The sequence below is a fragment of the Haliotis cracherodii genome, unplaced genomic scaffold (genome assembly GCF_022045235.1).
Source record: "Haliotis cracherodii isolate W230 unplaced genomic scaffold, xgHalCrac1.p SCAF_16, whole genome shotgun sequence".
In the NCBI taxonomy this organism is placed as follows: domain Eukaryota; kingdom Metazoa; phylum Mollusca; class Gastropoda; order Lepetellida; family Haliotidae; genus Haliotis; species Haliotis cracherodii.
Window position 1 is genome coordinate 28,437,166 of NW_027266271.1, and position 16,125 is coordinate 28,453,290.

A 16,125-nucleotide genomic window follows, 5' to 3' on the forward strand; every position below is an offset into this window, starting at 1 on the left:
TCGGACATAACTCCATTTGCTACTTCTGTGGTAGTCACCAATCAACCCATTTATACTTCCAAAAATAGCTTTAACCCTTTTAAAGCTTTTGAGAAATTCATCAGTATGGGTTTGGTCTGACAAAGCAAGAAGCACAAATGGGGCATGTTTTGGCCAATGATGAGAGTATTCTTGCAAGTCTAAGGGTCCAACAGGAGTTAACTTACAAAGTTGTAATATACGTGAAAGGCTTAATGTTGCTGATTAAGCGCAAAGATATAAACTCTAACTGACTGCTCAGTAACATTCATGTAATATTAGTAATATTCAAATAAGTGTACTTGTTCTAGGTGTTTGTGACGTGGATACATATATCTAAGCGTATAGAAAAAACGTCAACAAACTTGTAGCTATGTATAAAATAATAAATAAGCCATGTCCTTCATATGTAACTGATCTTATACCACCAGCTGTGTCACAGAAGGTCAGTTATAATCTCAGAAACCGCCATGATTTTGTAGTTCCATTTGCATGGACATCTACGTTTAAAAGGTCTTATATTATAGATACATTAGGCCAATGGAATAATCTATCATCAGGAATCAGGGATAGTCCGTCAATATCTTATTTTAAAGCTGTCGCATCTGAGCAGCCTACAAGACCACCTATGCACTATAATTGCGGTGAGAGATCTACAAACATATTGCACACTAGATTGAGACACAATTGTAGCACACTAAATTCCAACCTGTTTCGTGTTAATTATCTGATACCATTTCCTGTAAATGCGGAGCTCCTTGTGAAAATTCATTCCATTTCTTCTTCCAATGTACCTTATATGATGATATTAGGGAGACATTACTGACAGCTATCGATAATCTTGGAGGACAAAAAACTCTAAATAGTATTCTTTTTTTGTGATCCAAACTTAGATGTTTTCCTGAATACAAAAATATTCTTGTCTGTACACCAATTCATAGAAACGACCAACAGATTCAGTAGCTAGCATATTATTGTTTCCAAACTGTTTATCATTAATATTGTTAAATCTATATACAACACTAACATGTATAATATTAGCATATGTATGAGATGCACACTGTCTTCACTTTCCAGCACATTGTCCATATCCTTCATATCAGCACTGTATATAAATTTTATATTGCGCACAATGTTTCCACAATGTGATGCTTCAACTGTAAATTGTTAATTTTCATTATGCAATATTATGTATAACTGTATATAGGGAGAAGGTGGTAATAAGTGCTGCACTTGTGCCCAATCCCTTTCTCTCTTTGGACAATACAATATGTTTAATAATAATAATAATAATAATAATAATAATAATAAGCAACCAATGTATTATGATCAGGGTCCATTGGCATCCCTTCTGCAAGTGCGAATCAGGTCCTAACACATCTGTTTTGTCATGTATCACGCGCTATACAGTCGAACCTGTCTTATCCGGACAATTGCTTTTTCTAAAATGTTGTCCGGATAAAAGAGTTTCTGGATATCTGGATACCTTGTTATCTGACCAGAAGTCCTTCCCCAACCTCATTTATACCGAGGCATAAGTGAAATGAATGGCAAAAATATGATTTATGAAGGATCGACCAATTACTAATAAAATACATTGTGCTGTACAGACCTACGCAGCATGCTGTGACAGCGCACTGCATTATTGAAACGGCTGAAGAAATGCATATGTAGCCTAGTTTAGACTATGCACTTGTTTTGTGTACAGATACGACGGCGAGGTTGGGGCAACCTGACACACATGAGCTTTAATAGCCATGTTTACCTGTACTTGTAGTTGACTGCCAAAAATGTTGTCGAGGCATCTGAACATCTTCTTTGTCGAATTGCATTATTAAAGTACATTAAGATGGGACATCATATACATTCATATATATTTGTTGAGCACGAAACCTTGAAGTGTAGCCAGGACATTTCCAAGAAACTATGGGCGGCCATGTAGCTTCACTATCTTATAAATTAAATCACTGAACATAGGTCAAGGTGTATTAAGTAAACAAAGATCTGAAGGGCACACTATGCGTTCATCAGAGTTTGTGACGGATTACGAATACGAACGAACTAGCACTTGTTTGGCACGTAGGTTTTGTTAAGATTTGTTATCTTGTTCTCTCTCTACCCTCTACTTCCTTAATCACAATTTAAATCCTAAATAGACTTTCGGGCCTAACACTGTGGCAATTTTAGACCCTCTGTTTCTGTATTTACTTGAGCTCATTTCCCCCAAGGTTTACACATCTCATAAGACTAAGTCATCAATGATGTCAAAGCTGTCTGACATGTTTCTTATGAACAGTTTATGAAGCTAAACAATGTCCAAGTGACTTAAGCACAAAAATACGCGAACACTTCTGACATAGAATTTCTTAAGAAAATACAGTAAAAATGCTTGTTTTTCTTTAAACACGATGTACCGTGACATAATAAAGTGGTATTTATGTAGATATAATACTAATCTAAACATATGAATCCATTTGATGATACATCTGTGAGGTTTAAGTTGATTTTGACAGCCCGGGCCAAGTCGGACCCAACACAAGCAAAACACTTCTGATAGAGACTATGCTGAGAGTGTAGGGGGAAAAGGGCTTCACTTTGAGCCCCTTGTTTTCTTTAAGTACAGCGTTCTGGGACACTATAAAGTGGTATATAGGCAGATATAATACTAATCTAAAGATGTGAATCAATTTGATGATACATCTGTGAGGTTCAAGTTGATTTTGACAGCCCGGGCCAAGTCGGACCGAACACTTCTGATATAGATTTTCTTAAGAAAATACAGTAAAAATGCTTCACTTTGAGCACCTTGTTTTCTTTAAGTACAGTGATCTGAGACACTATAAAGTGGTATTTAGGTAGATATTATACTAGTTTATAGATGTGAATCCATTTGATGATACATATGTGAGTTTAAAGTTGATTTTGACAGCCCGGGCCAAGTCGGACCGAACACCCGTGTGGCTGTTGAGAGTATAGGGAGAAGAGGTCTACTTTAACCAACGTGTCTGCTTTAAATACGATGATCAGTGACATTATAAAGTGGTATTTACTTATATATAGAACGTTCCTATAAATATAAACACTATGCTCACAGATGGAAATTTGTATAACGATAGCTAGAAGTATTTGATACGTTTCAAATCTTACTTCGTTTAACGATTGCTAGTTTACATGTTACCAAGATCAGCGACGCTTACACACTGCTCCACTTTCTGGTTTTCAAGCGAATTACTCAGAATTACTTATTTATGGTGCACTTATTTGTTTGGTGATTGATCATTAATGTCATGTGTGTATGTTGCATCAATTATATGTAGGTATGATCGCCGATAATGACGTAACTAGCCAGTAACACTTTGGCCCGTCTTGGCCCGGCCCAGCCCGACTTTTAGGCAATGCCCCTCAAGGCCCAATGATGGCCCCGTCACGAGCGCCACTTCGCCTCTCATCCCGCCTGCCTGCTGTGTAGGTCGTCTTGTCTAACCACTGTCTGTGTGTTTAAATATCACTGTTTACAATAGCAGTACCACGGTCATGCATCAGTCAGATCCCACCACGATAGATAATCGAGACTAGATTGTGTGAGATTAATTCAGGCCGATTATTTTGATCTCAACACAACACATACAACCGCGCCCTGCTGAAGTGTTCAAATTACAAAATTGCCGTGTCAAGGTATTCTTGGCAAGTACTCTAAACTAGGTCATTTCTTATACGGGCAATGTGAGATGATAACACGACCCCTGTTTGTATTTTAACACACCATGGTGGATACATTTGTGTCATACCTTGATTTGTTACTCTCCTATGTACCAATGGATGGATTACTGAGAGGCTTAATGTTGCCATCAGGGTCCTGGGGAGGCAGTTTGACAGAGAAGGAAGGATACTAGACAGTGAACATCAGAGTAAAGGGGTAAGTTATTCATAATTTCAAAATTTGTAAAGAGTTGCAAAACATTGTGGTGATGTAATACCATAAAAAAAATTCTTTTTCTATACAAGTTGCTGTACCAATATTTCTGGCTTCGCCAAAACGGACATTGCAGATTCATAGGTATATTTCCTTGGCAAAGTTCAGTGGGTTTAACATCACAGTTCTTCGTCTATCCATGTCTTGTATGCTTCTGTCTTGTCGCAAGCATTGTTAATCTAATTCTAATTCAGGTTAAAATTCGGTACAAAGTTACTTCAAATCCATATGTAATTCATCAATAATGTAGGTTCACTAAATGTACACAAATTACATATGTTAAGTAAGGATAGGAATTTATGGATGAACAACATCTTGATTACAATTAAGAGCGACGTTTCTGTGTAGGTTCTAACAGCGTTATCAAGCAAGTGATCACTTATCCTTACTTCTAAATGCCAATCAAAGAAGTTATCACATATGTTCTTTATTTGTGCATTAAAATCACCAAACACAGTAACATACTAACTGAGAGATAATTGAAAATATAATTTTTCGAATTCAGTAAATACATAAATATGCACATGTGTAGAAACTTCAGGTGGTATGTACACCCCCCAAAATAAGCGTCTTGACCAATATTTAGAAATGGCGTGCAACTTTTAATCCATAACATGTACTCATTATAAGGTTCCATAATGGAAACAAAATTTCTACATGTATTTATCTCTGCAATCTAAATTTCTTCTGAGTTTCTCACAGACCTTGATCTGTGCTCCAGGTGCAATGTGAATTTCATTATATTAAATTTATCAAGGAAATCTGTTTTTGTTTCCTGTAGGCCAACAGCAGTATATTTCTCAATTAAAGATAGAAACACACTGTATGATGTGCAGTGAGTGAGCCTGACCAACTGATCCCATTAGCTCATGACACTCGAAGACATTTGGATGGGGCAACTTCCATCTGCAAAACAAATTGTTCCGTGTTTCATCCTTTACGACTTTAGTGTCACCTCATAGCAACTGTCAGTGAGAAATAGAGACTATATTCTGGCTCTATTCCAGGTTGACACAGCTCAACATTGTAAACAGTGATAGTTCGAAACACAAAAAAACCATCCGCTAGTAATAGTAATGACATCTGCCATTATGAATCTTTTCAGTAGATTAGCACGTGTGACGTTGTAAACATGCCACATTTCAATGAGTGAAAATTCGCAAGACCTTTGATATGATCTCCTGTGTCAACACAAATAATGCTGGTGTCATCGCTGGGAAGGGAGGTGATTGAAAAGCAAATCAGGTCGGAATAACTTCTGCATTTCAAAGGTTAGCGTTTGACTGATTGAAATACAATTTACATCTGACGGTGATAGCTTTTCAACTTGCAAAGTGGTTCATCGTATGTGAATAGCCCCTCAATGTTAGTGTATGCCTATGATCCTCCTAACAGTATGAACAACGCCGAAATACCTGAACACTTTAAGCTAACAGAAAGACATGTGTATTGGCATTTAAATTCACTCAGAAAATCTCACCCATGTCAGTTTGAGTGCGTATTTGTATATGGATATCGTAATAAAAGATAATGAAAAAAACCCTGTGATGTATAAATGTGAATGCTCAGTTTGTTGAGCACTGAATTATTTATTATTTACATTTCAGACTACACCCACATCAATAGTGTTTATTCTTCAAAACAGAACAGGACCAATGTAGCCTAAAACGTAACCTATTGCAGTTTGAGACGCATCAGTTGTGAGGATGAAGAGCTTTTTAGGTCGGGATATGCAAGGATGGGGGCTGTTTTAAGGGCTTGCTAGCTTTTTGATTGGCTGTTGGCAATAGTTCGAAAGACGCCTCTTTTTAAATTTGTGGCCAAGCCTATTGTTGCTTGCATGGAATTTTGGACAATCACACACCATACGATAATGAAATGTCCCAACTGTGTTTATCGATGAGGAACAGCCCGCCAGTTAGCCCTATCCTAGGATATTTTATTTACGACCCGCTTCCTGCAGAGTTGATCATAAACACATCTCCATTAAAACACAAGGTTAGTCTTAAATTCGGCATATTAGACAGCTACGAATGCTTGGTCCACCACCATGTGTAATGTAATCAAGTACAGTGTTGATCTGAACAATTTAAACGTTGAAACACAGACGCAAGCTTATTATTTTGTGCTTAAGTATGAGAGTTCAGGGCAAAGAGGGGTAGAAAAAGTTATTATGTAACAACACATTAATTTGAGTTCGGATTCCGGGAATCCCCAGGGCACATGCTTCCTCACACCACCTAGTTAAATATCCATATTAGGCATTGTCGATCACCGCTGTTTCTGAGAATCACGTCAGTGTACAGCATTATCTCGTCATATTGCCCAGAGAGCAGTGACGGGAGGTTGTGAAAAGCGCCCGTCTTGTGTGTGAGATCAAGATACGACCTGGTTACATCATGCAGCCGTGGAGTCTCATCGTCTTCGTTGCAGGTAACATTTTATATTTATATTTCAGTTTTCTGTAGCATAACGTCAACTGACGAACATACAGCAGAACCTTTCTTCCGAATCGCGCATTTGGCATCCACGTATCTGGTACACAGCAGTGTTTCCATATGAGATAATGTTGGTTAATAGCTGTTTCCAGGTGTAAGTCACGCGATATTTCGCACTGTGAACCGAGAGGTGGTTAGGCAGAAGAGGTCTGTCGTGCCCCAGGCAGACTTTTGTATACGCTAGAGAAAGGGGGCCATAGACTTCATACCCGACCCGGTACACAATCAAACGGGACACTTAAGGCAATCCCCCGTTGTCGTCATCGATCGATTCCGTAGTCGTATTTCGTAGAAAAGAAACACAGCATCGCAGCTGGCTGGAAGTCAGACGTCATTTTGGACTGCATTTCTACATCATAACACAATCGAAGATCAGCAAAATTATTTTCAGTAATCGTCAATAAGCAGTGTGAGTTTTGGTTCAGTCTGATTGGATAATTGACGGCAATTGTTCAGTTGGTTACATTCGCACATATATATACTCAACAACAAAAGTCCCTGTGACACCAATATTTAAGTGTATTTTTCAAACAAGTAAAGTTTGGTTTTCAATATTGTAGTACATGTGTGGAATCAAGTCACCAAAACGCAACTGCTACAGAAAAGCATGCATTCCATGAAAAAGTTGACTTTTATGCTAGCCCCTTGCATTTCATTACCCAAGAATGGGTATAAAAACATGTGCGTTAACTGGATTCAATATGCATTGTTTAGCATCGTGTTACAACAACAATCGTGTAGTTATTGACAGAACCCTGGTATCCGGAAATGGGTCTGCTCATGCGCGAAGACGGCATTGTGGGTAATGCGTGCGCCTCCAAGGTGGCGGCACTTCCGGTTCCGGGAGGCGTGGGGGGCATCTCCCCATCAAAGATGGCGGCGGAGGAGGAGGAGGGTTCTTTGTTTTGGTGTGATGGATGTGGAGGGTAGTCAAAGCAAGGATGGAAGCGATCTTTCGGGAGAGATGGGTTGCCCTGAAAAGGGCCGTTTGGAGGAAGATGATGAAAAAACGGGAAACGGAATCAGGAACCGGAAGGGTCATCCTAGCTACTTTGGCTGTTGGACTCAGTGGTAGCTGCATGGTAGCCAACGACCAAAGTAGCTACAGTTGTAGCATGGCGTTTTGTGGTGTTCTGGCTTTGGCTTGAACTCGTCTGCACGAGTCAATTATTCTATTCACTCTGATGGTGCACAAGTCAACCATTTGACCCATTCCTCCAATGGTGACATCGTCCCTGATTACACTATGTGTATCTTAACACCTTAAGATGCATCGTCCCGAGGTATTGGATTCGCCACCCCATCGCATCGTGTTGGTGTACAGCGAATGGCAACCGCTCCATCATGAGTTGGAAGAGATGGCAGACCGCTTAGGGGTCACTCTTGAGTTTGTGCACAGCATGAATGAAGCGGATCGTGCCTTGCCTGAAAAAGGAGTGGCCCTGCATTGGCTTGTCATCCATAATTTGCTGGGCAACAAAGTGCTGCGATGGTTCACCAAGAAAAGTCATCACCGAAACACATCCGTGCTGTATCTCATGAGGCCTATGAAGACGCCACCCAAGAACCATGCGCTCAACTGTTCTTTGATACGTGGCCAATGCAGAAGGCCCAGACCGCTGAAGACATGGCCCATGCGGGATTTGTGTACACGGAAAGCACCGACAGCGTGTTCTGTCACGTATGTCTGTCGATCTATACCTCTATTAACGTCTGTTTGTAGTCACGTGTGGCACCACGTTTGCATCGAGACACGAGTAAACAAAAATGCCACACAGGCATACACGAGTGCCAACACATGCATGGAAACACAAACGTACACCACGTAGGCATTCCTACATCACGTCCATGTCTGTCCATGTTGGTCCACCTTTAGAATTCAGATCACCGTTCCACAACATGATTGTGGTGGCGGTGGACATGTGGAAGAAGAGGATCGAAATCTGGCCCATCAGACGCTTGGGTTGTCGACCAATCAGAGGGTGCGCTCGCCCTGTTTGGGTCTCTGATTGGTCGAACCGGGGGTTTTGCTTTCTCTCCCATGGTAAAATCCATTTCCTATGGAAAAGAAACACAAGTGTCGGGTCGATTTGGAAAACCGAGGCTCAGGCCGGGCGCCGGAACGGATCAATCAGCGCTTCGCGTTGTGGACCAATCAGCGCGCTGCGTGTCGCACCAATCAGCGTGCAGCGATGTTCGATCCGGTCCCTTTCCTTTAAAAAAGGATCCTTGTAATACCTTCTACGCTTGTTTTTTTAATACAATCAAATAAGTGCATAAATTAAATCAACATGCTTAATGGACAAGAAGTAGTCACCAAACGTCGTTACAGACAATGAAGATAGATGCCTCTCAAAGACTCAAATAACAGCTGAAATGATCGACAGCTGATTGTAACGTTTATTTGCAAGAGGGGGTCAAACAATTTCTAAATGACGTTATTTGTTATTTGATTACATGAAGTGCGAAATGGCCCCATCAACATTCCCCATATATACTCCATATCTTCTGGTTTAATATCAAAACAGAGGTTACAACTAGCTATAGGGTATATAGTGCGAGCACCCCACGGGCACGGTTACTGACAAACTAAGAATGATTATCAGGAAGTAGCTGCAGGTGCGTCATAACGATTCTCATTCTCATTCTCATCCTGCCGTTGTTTCAGTGTTAGCGCTACCCGCCATCAGAAGCCAGGGCGCCCTCTCAGAATGTCCCAACCTTACACAGGACATCATCGGGTGTTCAACGCAGTTCCTGAATGAAACATCCATCAAAGGATTCTTCACAGATTTCGCAAAAGTTTTTAATTTTACATCTCTCCTGTCAAGCTCGAACACGTTCTTGTGTCAGGCATCGTACGTGTGTTTTTCATTTATTTTTATTTATGTAACAGTAGCCGTTCTCAATGTGTAGGGAATCACTGTGTACAATAGCCGGTTTCACTGTGTATAGTACCCGGTCTCACTGTGTACAGTAGCCGGTCTCACTGTACAGAAGCCGGTCTTACTCTGTATAGTAGCCGGACTTTCTCTGTACAGTAGCCGGTCTCACTCTGTACAGAAGTCAGTCTCACTCTGTACAGAAGCTAGTCTTACTCTGTACAGAAGCCGGTCTAACTCTGTACAGAAGCCAGTCTTACTCTGTACAGTAGCAGGTCTCACTGTGTACAGTAGCAAGTCTTACTCTGTACAGTAGCAGGTCTAACTCTGTACAGAAGCCAGTCTTACTCTGTGCAGTAGCTGTTCTTACTCTGCATAGTAGCCGGTCTCACAATGTACATTAGATGTATCAATCTGTACAGTAGCCGGTCTCACTGTACAGAAGCCGGCCTTACTCTGTACAGTAGCCGGTCTTACTGTACAGAAGCTGGACTTACTCTGTACAATAGACGGTCTCACTGTACAGAAGCCAGTCTTACTCTGTACAGTAGCCAGTCTCACTGTACAGAAGCCAGTCTTACTCTGTACAGTAGCCAGTCTTACTCTGTACAGAAGCCGGTCTAACTCTGTACAGAAGCCGGTCTCACTCCGTACAGAAGCCAGTCACACTCTGTACAATAGCCGGTCTTACTCTGTACAGAAGCTGGTCTAACTCTGTACAGAAGCCGGTCTCACTCTGTACAGTAGCCAGTCTCACTCTGTACAGTAGCCAGTCTTACTCTGTACAGAAGCCAGTCACACTCTGTACAATAGCCGGTCTTACTCTGTACAGAAGCCGGTCTCACTCTGTAGAGAATCTGGACTCGCTGTGCACAATAGCCGTTTTCACTGTGTCCAGTACCTGGTATCATTGTGTACAGTACCCGGTCTCACTGTGTACAGTAGCCGGTCTCACTGTACAGAAGCCAGTCTTACTCTGTACAGTAGCCGGTCTCACTCTGTACAGAAGTCAGTCTCACTCTGTACAGAAGCTAGTCTTACTCTGTAAAGAAGCCGGTCTAACTCTGTACAGAAGCCAGTCTTACTCTGTGCAGTAGCTGTTCTTACTCTGCATAGTAGCCGGTCTCACAATGTACATAAGATGTATCACTCTGTACAGTAGCCGGTCTCACTGTACAGAAGCCGGCCTTACTCTGTACAATAGCCGGTCTCACTCTGTACAGTAGCCGGTCTCACTCTGTACAGTAGCCAGTCTTACTCTGTACAGAAGCCAGTCACACTCTGTACAATAGCCGGTCTAACTCTGTACAGAAGCTTTTCTCACTCTGTAGAGAATCTGGACTCGCTGTGCACAATAGCAGTTTTCACTGTGTCCAGTACCTGGTATCACTGTGTACAGTACCCGGTCTCACTGTGTACAATAGCCGGTCTCACTCTGTACAGAAGCCGGTCTCACTGTGTACAGAAGCCGGTCTCACTCTGTACAGTAGCCAGTCTCACTCTGTACAGAAGCCAGTCACACTCTGTACAATAGCCGGTCTTACTCTGTACAGAAGCCGGTCTAACTCTGTACAGAAGCCGGTCTCACTCTGTACAGTAGCCAGTCTCACTCTGTACAGAAGCCAGTCACACTCTCTACAATAGCCGGTCTTACTCTGTACAGAAGCCGGTCTCACTCTGTAGAGAATCTGGACTCGCTGTGCACAATAGCCGTTTTCACTGTGTCCAGTACCTGGTATCACTGTGTACAGTACCCGGTCTCACTGTGTACAATAGCCGGTCTCACTCTGTACAGAAGCAGGTCTCACTCTGTACAGTAGCCAGTCTCACTCCGTACAGTAGCCGGTCTCACTCTGTACAGAAGCCAGTCTCAATCTGTACCATAGCCGGTCTCACTCTGTACAGTAGCTGGTCTCACTCTGCATAGTTGTCTCACTCTGTAGGGAATCTGGACTCGCTGTGCACAATAGCCGTTTTCACTGTGTCCAGTACCTGGTATCACTGTGTACAGTACCTGGTATCACTATGTGCAGTACCTGGTATCACTGTGTACAGTACCCGGTCTCACTGTGTACAATAGCCGGTCTCACTCTGTACAGAAGCTGGTCTCACTCTGTATAGTTGTCAGTCTCACTCTGTACAGAAGCCAGTCACACTCTGTACAATAGCCGGTCTCACTCTGTACTGTAGCTGGTCTCACTCTGCATAGTTGTCAGTCTCACTCTGTACAGTAGCCGGTCTCACTCTGTACAGAAGCCAGTCTCACTCTGTACAATAGCCGGTCTTACTCTGTACAGTAGCTGGTCTCACTCTGTATTGTTGTCAGTCTCACTGTTTACTGTAGCTGGTCTCACTGTACAGTAGCCAGCGACGGCCGTGTCCATGGTGATTAAGTGTGTTGTCAGGTGTTCAGTTGAATGGCAGTTGGATGTTGTGTTTTCATTTTCCATCCGCGGCATTGTTGAGTAATTCATGTGTACACTTTTCCAGAACCAAGACACTTGTTTTCGACTTCTATGGATGTTTATATGACAAGTTCTTCGCTTGCATTCCATCTGCCTGGCAAAGAGCATTCACATCCTTAGACCAGACAAAAAAGGCACTTGACTACATGTGTAACAACAAAAACGGTAACTATGCTTGAAAGACTGGCCTTTACGTTGCAGCATCATGTTAGTGGGTTAGGGTTAGGGTTTGGGTAAGTTAGAGTTAGGGTTAGGGTAAGTTAGGGTTAGGGTTAGGGTTGGGGTAAGTTAGGGTTAGGGTTAGGTTCTAATATTTATTGTTACGAAATAAGTATTTACAAAAAGTAAACAAGCACTTGTAAATATATCACAGTCTTCAAAATCACAGCTGTTGCTATTTACTTGTACATATAAAACTTGTGACATTGAAGTTACGTTGCGTTATGTCCCCTGTAAGACCTTTTATGTACGCTTCAGTCAGTCAGACAGTCAGTCTTGATCTGAACCTCTGAATGTGTATTTATTCAGATGTGGACTATGCATGCCTGGCAGAAACTGGTAGGTCAACCGCCCTGCTGAACTGTGTGCTGTCTGGCCACAAAGGAGGTTCTGACTCTTCCACGCCTGATGGATACCTCGCAACCATCTGCAGGTATACCCAAAACATATTTCAAAATGTTCAATAGAATATTGAAAGAATGTATAAAAGGGCACACGAATATCACTCTGTTCTGTGTGTCAGTTGAATACACGTGTGACTGCATCACTGTTTATCTCTGGATTTAGTAGCCAAAGATTATAACACAAATTCATAAAGCACCGCTTGATAAATGTATGATAGTAATTTTGAAATGTAAGAAAAATGAGGACGTGAGAATTTGGCCATCCTGATCTTCAGATATTTCGAAAATGCATCCTCACTGAGCCTGTCCCATTTAATTTTGGCATTTTCAGTTTATCGCAGCTGTCTGTGAGCTGTATTAAGACAGCCTATGGTTCGTGTCCAAAGAGAACTGGAGATGTCCTGGCAGAAGTGGAGAAGCTCGGGAAACCTGCTGCCTGTGACGCCTGTACCTCCCGGCCTTCACTTCTCCTCGTGCTGTTCTCAGTGCTGGTCTTCATGCTGGCCTTGCTCAAGTAGATACCCTAATGGCACTGATATAAACAATTCATCAAGAATTTGAACTTGTGTTATTTTTGTTGTAGATATTTCGAAACAGGGAAACTGAAATAATTTAACGAAAAGAGTTGGCCCAACTTCGTTACTTATTCACAGATAGTTATCTGTTTTAAAAAAACACCGATAAGATTTATATATTATTATTTCCCGACTGCAATGCTACCGTCCATTTGTTTTTCGGGACAAAAATATATAAACCTTCACTGTTCCGTCATCTCTCTGTGCTAGAGCAGATACCTCTTCACTTGTGTTTAATGTAATTTTGATGGATGCAGTTGGGTCTGTCGTGTATCGTGTCGGAGCAAATCACAAAATACGTTCACAAATTCACGAACATCGCATACATATGATCCAGATTGTGTGTGGTACACCTTGCCGGGCAGTAGACGCTTTGACAGATATCAATAGATGACAATGACACATTCACAACAATCAACCAGGCGGTAATCTAAAGCATACACCATGTTCAGATGTAAAACATCAATATTCTTTCCGTTGCCATTGAAACGTGTAAGCAAGTTTGTATTAGGCAGATGGTGATTTGCCTGAGGACAGCCATATTGTTCCAGAAGTATTACGGCTGCTGGTTGTGGTGTTGCAGAATGTTTTCCTTATATACAATACAACAAAACAAAACGGAAACTAGGATCATGTACTGCACCTGTATTCACAGGATTACATGGGATTAGTCTGATTTATATGTACCCAAAAACAAAGTAATTGTGGTCACTTAATTAATTAATTCTTCTTGCTTAATGCATTGAAGACATTGAAGAGTACTGTTATTTAATTCCGATGAAACTGACTACATGCGCTTAAGGAAGTGGTTTTCTTTTCATTCTACCCAGCAATAACTACAGGAAATATACACAGATTATGTATAAATGTGAGGTTATTTTTATGTCACACCAGAAATAGACTGTTTGAAATGAATAAGAGAAAACATAGTTTTAGACACAGTACAATGATATGCTATCATGGGGTCCAGCCTTGTCTGCCAAATACACGTTGGAAACAATACACAAACACATCTCAACATTTGATTCTGACAGTTGTTGAACTTGTATGCGCCCTTATCGAAATCTACTAACAGTAAAGCTTATAATTATTGACCATTGTTCATTGTTACTTTATTCATTTCCATCAGTATATATATACTAGCATTTTGATTTTCTTGTCTCCCTAATACCCTAATGTTTCAAAGTGACCCTGGTGTGTGTTGATAGTTCCTTTGTTGTGTACACGCGTACACAGTGATCAACCACGAAAGTCATAAATATCATGTCACAATAGGTAATCATTTTAATTGATTAATACGAACTCAGTTACTTTTGTTTGTCAGTGTATACATGTTTAAATAACAACAAAGTTGGCGGGGGATATAGAAACGGGCTCCGTCCGTCCGTCCGTCCGTCCGTCCGTCACGTTTTGTTTCCGGAGCATAACTCATACACCGTTCAATATTTTTTCATGAGACTTTGCAGGTCTGTCAAGTACATGCTGAACTGGTGCCTTTTGCTATTAAGAAATTTTAGAAATTTTTATTTTTTACGTTTCCATGGCAACAAGATGGACTTAGGTTCTGTGAGGGTAGGGTTTGTTTCCGGAGCATAACTCATAAACCGTTCAATGTTTTTACATGAAACTTCTGCAACAGGGGCGGGGGATATAGCCACGTTAGTGGCAAACTCTTGTTTTGATTACATTCATCAAACAATCTGGGCTTGTACCATACACCGAAGCATCGTGCAGGTCATGTATCGATTGACAACTATACATCGACACATAAGGGAGGACGGGCTGTATGGAAAGAAGTTTAATTGTAAGATACTATTTTGGGCCATTGGTTTGGCTTGATCCTGACTCGATTATGTACGGTTGTCGGTTGGGTTGTTGTTTAACGCCGCACTCAGCAATATTCCAGCTATATGACGGCGGTCTGTAAATAATCGAGTCTGGACCAGACAATCCAGTGATTAATATCATGAACATCGATCCACGGCCAGCGTGACATCGTCAGAACGCGGTAACTCCGACGTTCTGCAACTACTATTACTTGTATTAGTGCTACTCGTGTGTTCGTATTGGGGCGGATCAATATTATTTAGGGGAAAAAATATGTTTAGCACCGCTTATAATATATTTCCATATAAAAGTGCGACGTTTCACACATGTATCATGGATGCTGAAAGGTACTGAACTAGATACCGACTGCTCACAAAGACCTTCCTTAAAAGAAATAGTTTCGAAATATTCCCCCCCACGCATCAAACCAGCTTTGCTAAAGAATTATTCTGACAACTAATATCCATTTTGAAGTGCAACCGCTAGTATTAAGTGCTTATATATATACTTCCGTTATTGTGAAGAATTTGCCATGTACAATATTATTTAGAAGATAATAAAACAAACTTCTGTCAACCATATGTAACGCTTTTATAAAATCAATAAATTTACCATGAAATCTTTATTCTCTTCTTCTTGTGTATGAGTTTTATAAAATACCCTTTATATTCCCAAATTATCTGTTACGTTTACACAAATGTATTTATTCAGGATGGATCAAAAGATGTTACTCATTGTATTCAACAGTGAGACACTTCTGTAATTATTGCGATGTTATGTATTATCGTTCGTTGATATAGGAACAATGATGGATTTTGGGTAGTAACCTTTATAGTAGATTTTAATTGAAAAATGTCATTCAATATTGTGTTATAACATTTATATTTTTTATATGTTCTGACGGTGATCCATCATTTACAGGATATTTGGAAGTCTTAACAACTTGGCCGAAGGGCTTGAACGCGAAATACATGAATCATGCAAAATCTCGTGAATATGGATTGGAAATTGACTGTCGTCTTTGTCATCTCTTGTAGGATTTGGAAATTGTTTCAAGCACTCTTGCCTCTTAGTAGAAGTAATATTATTTTAACTGTTTTTTTCACTTCATTTTCTTCAATTTAATTTCCAAAACTCTTTATAATCATTATTTCTGATGCCATATTTTGTAAAATATGTTCCAAATTTTTTAATGATAATTTTGAACACTTATTATTTAAACAAGGCAGATACAGCGCACATATAATCAAGGGTTGTAAAACCG

General features: G+C 40.7%; 1 protein-coding gene across 1 annotated transcript; it reads left to right on the plus strand.

Moving 5' to 3' along the window:
* Positions 1 to 6,320: 6,320 nt before the first annotated feature.
* LOC139464050 (uncharacterized) lies at positions 6,321 to 13,015 on the plus strand. Its single transcript, XM_071245576.1, has 5 exons — positions 6,321 to 6,424; positions 9,158 to 9,347; positions 11,862 to 12,001; positions 12,365 to 12,488; positions 12,791 to 13,015. Exons 1-5 carry the CDS (start codon positions 6,391 to 6,393, stop codon positions 12,975 to 12,977), a joined length of 675 nt encoding a protein of 224 aa, XP_071101677.1. The 5' UTR covers positions 6,321 to 6,390; the 3' UTR covers positions 12,978 to 13,015.
* The last annotated feature ends 3,110 nt before the right edge of the window (positions 13,016 to 16,125 follow it).

Excerpts from the sequence above, each read along its gene's own strand:
- LOC139464050 (XM_071245576.1), top strand. The coding sequence starts at position 6,391 with ATGCAGCCGTGGAGTCTCATCGTCTTCGTTGCAG. Across the intron at positions 9,348-11,861 it reads ACGTTCTTGTGTCAGGCATC|AACCAAGACACTTGTTTTCG; the intron begins GTACGTGTGTTT and ends ACACTTTTCCAG. Across the intron at positions 12,002-12,364 it reads CATGTGTAACAACAAAAACG|ATGTGGACTATGCATGCCTG; the intron begins GTAACTATGCTT and ends GTATTTATTCAG.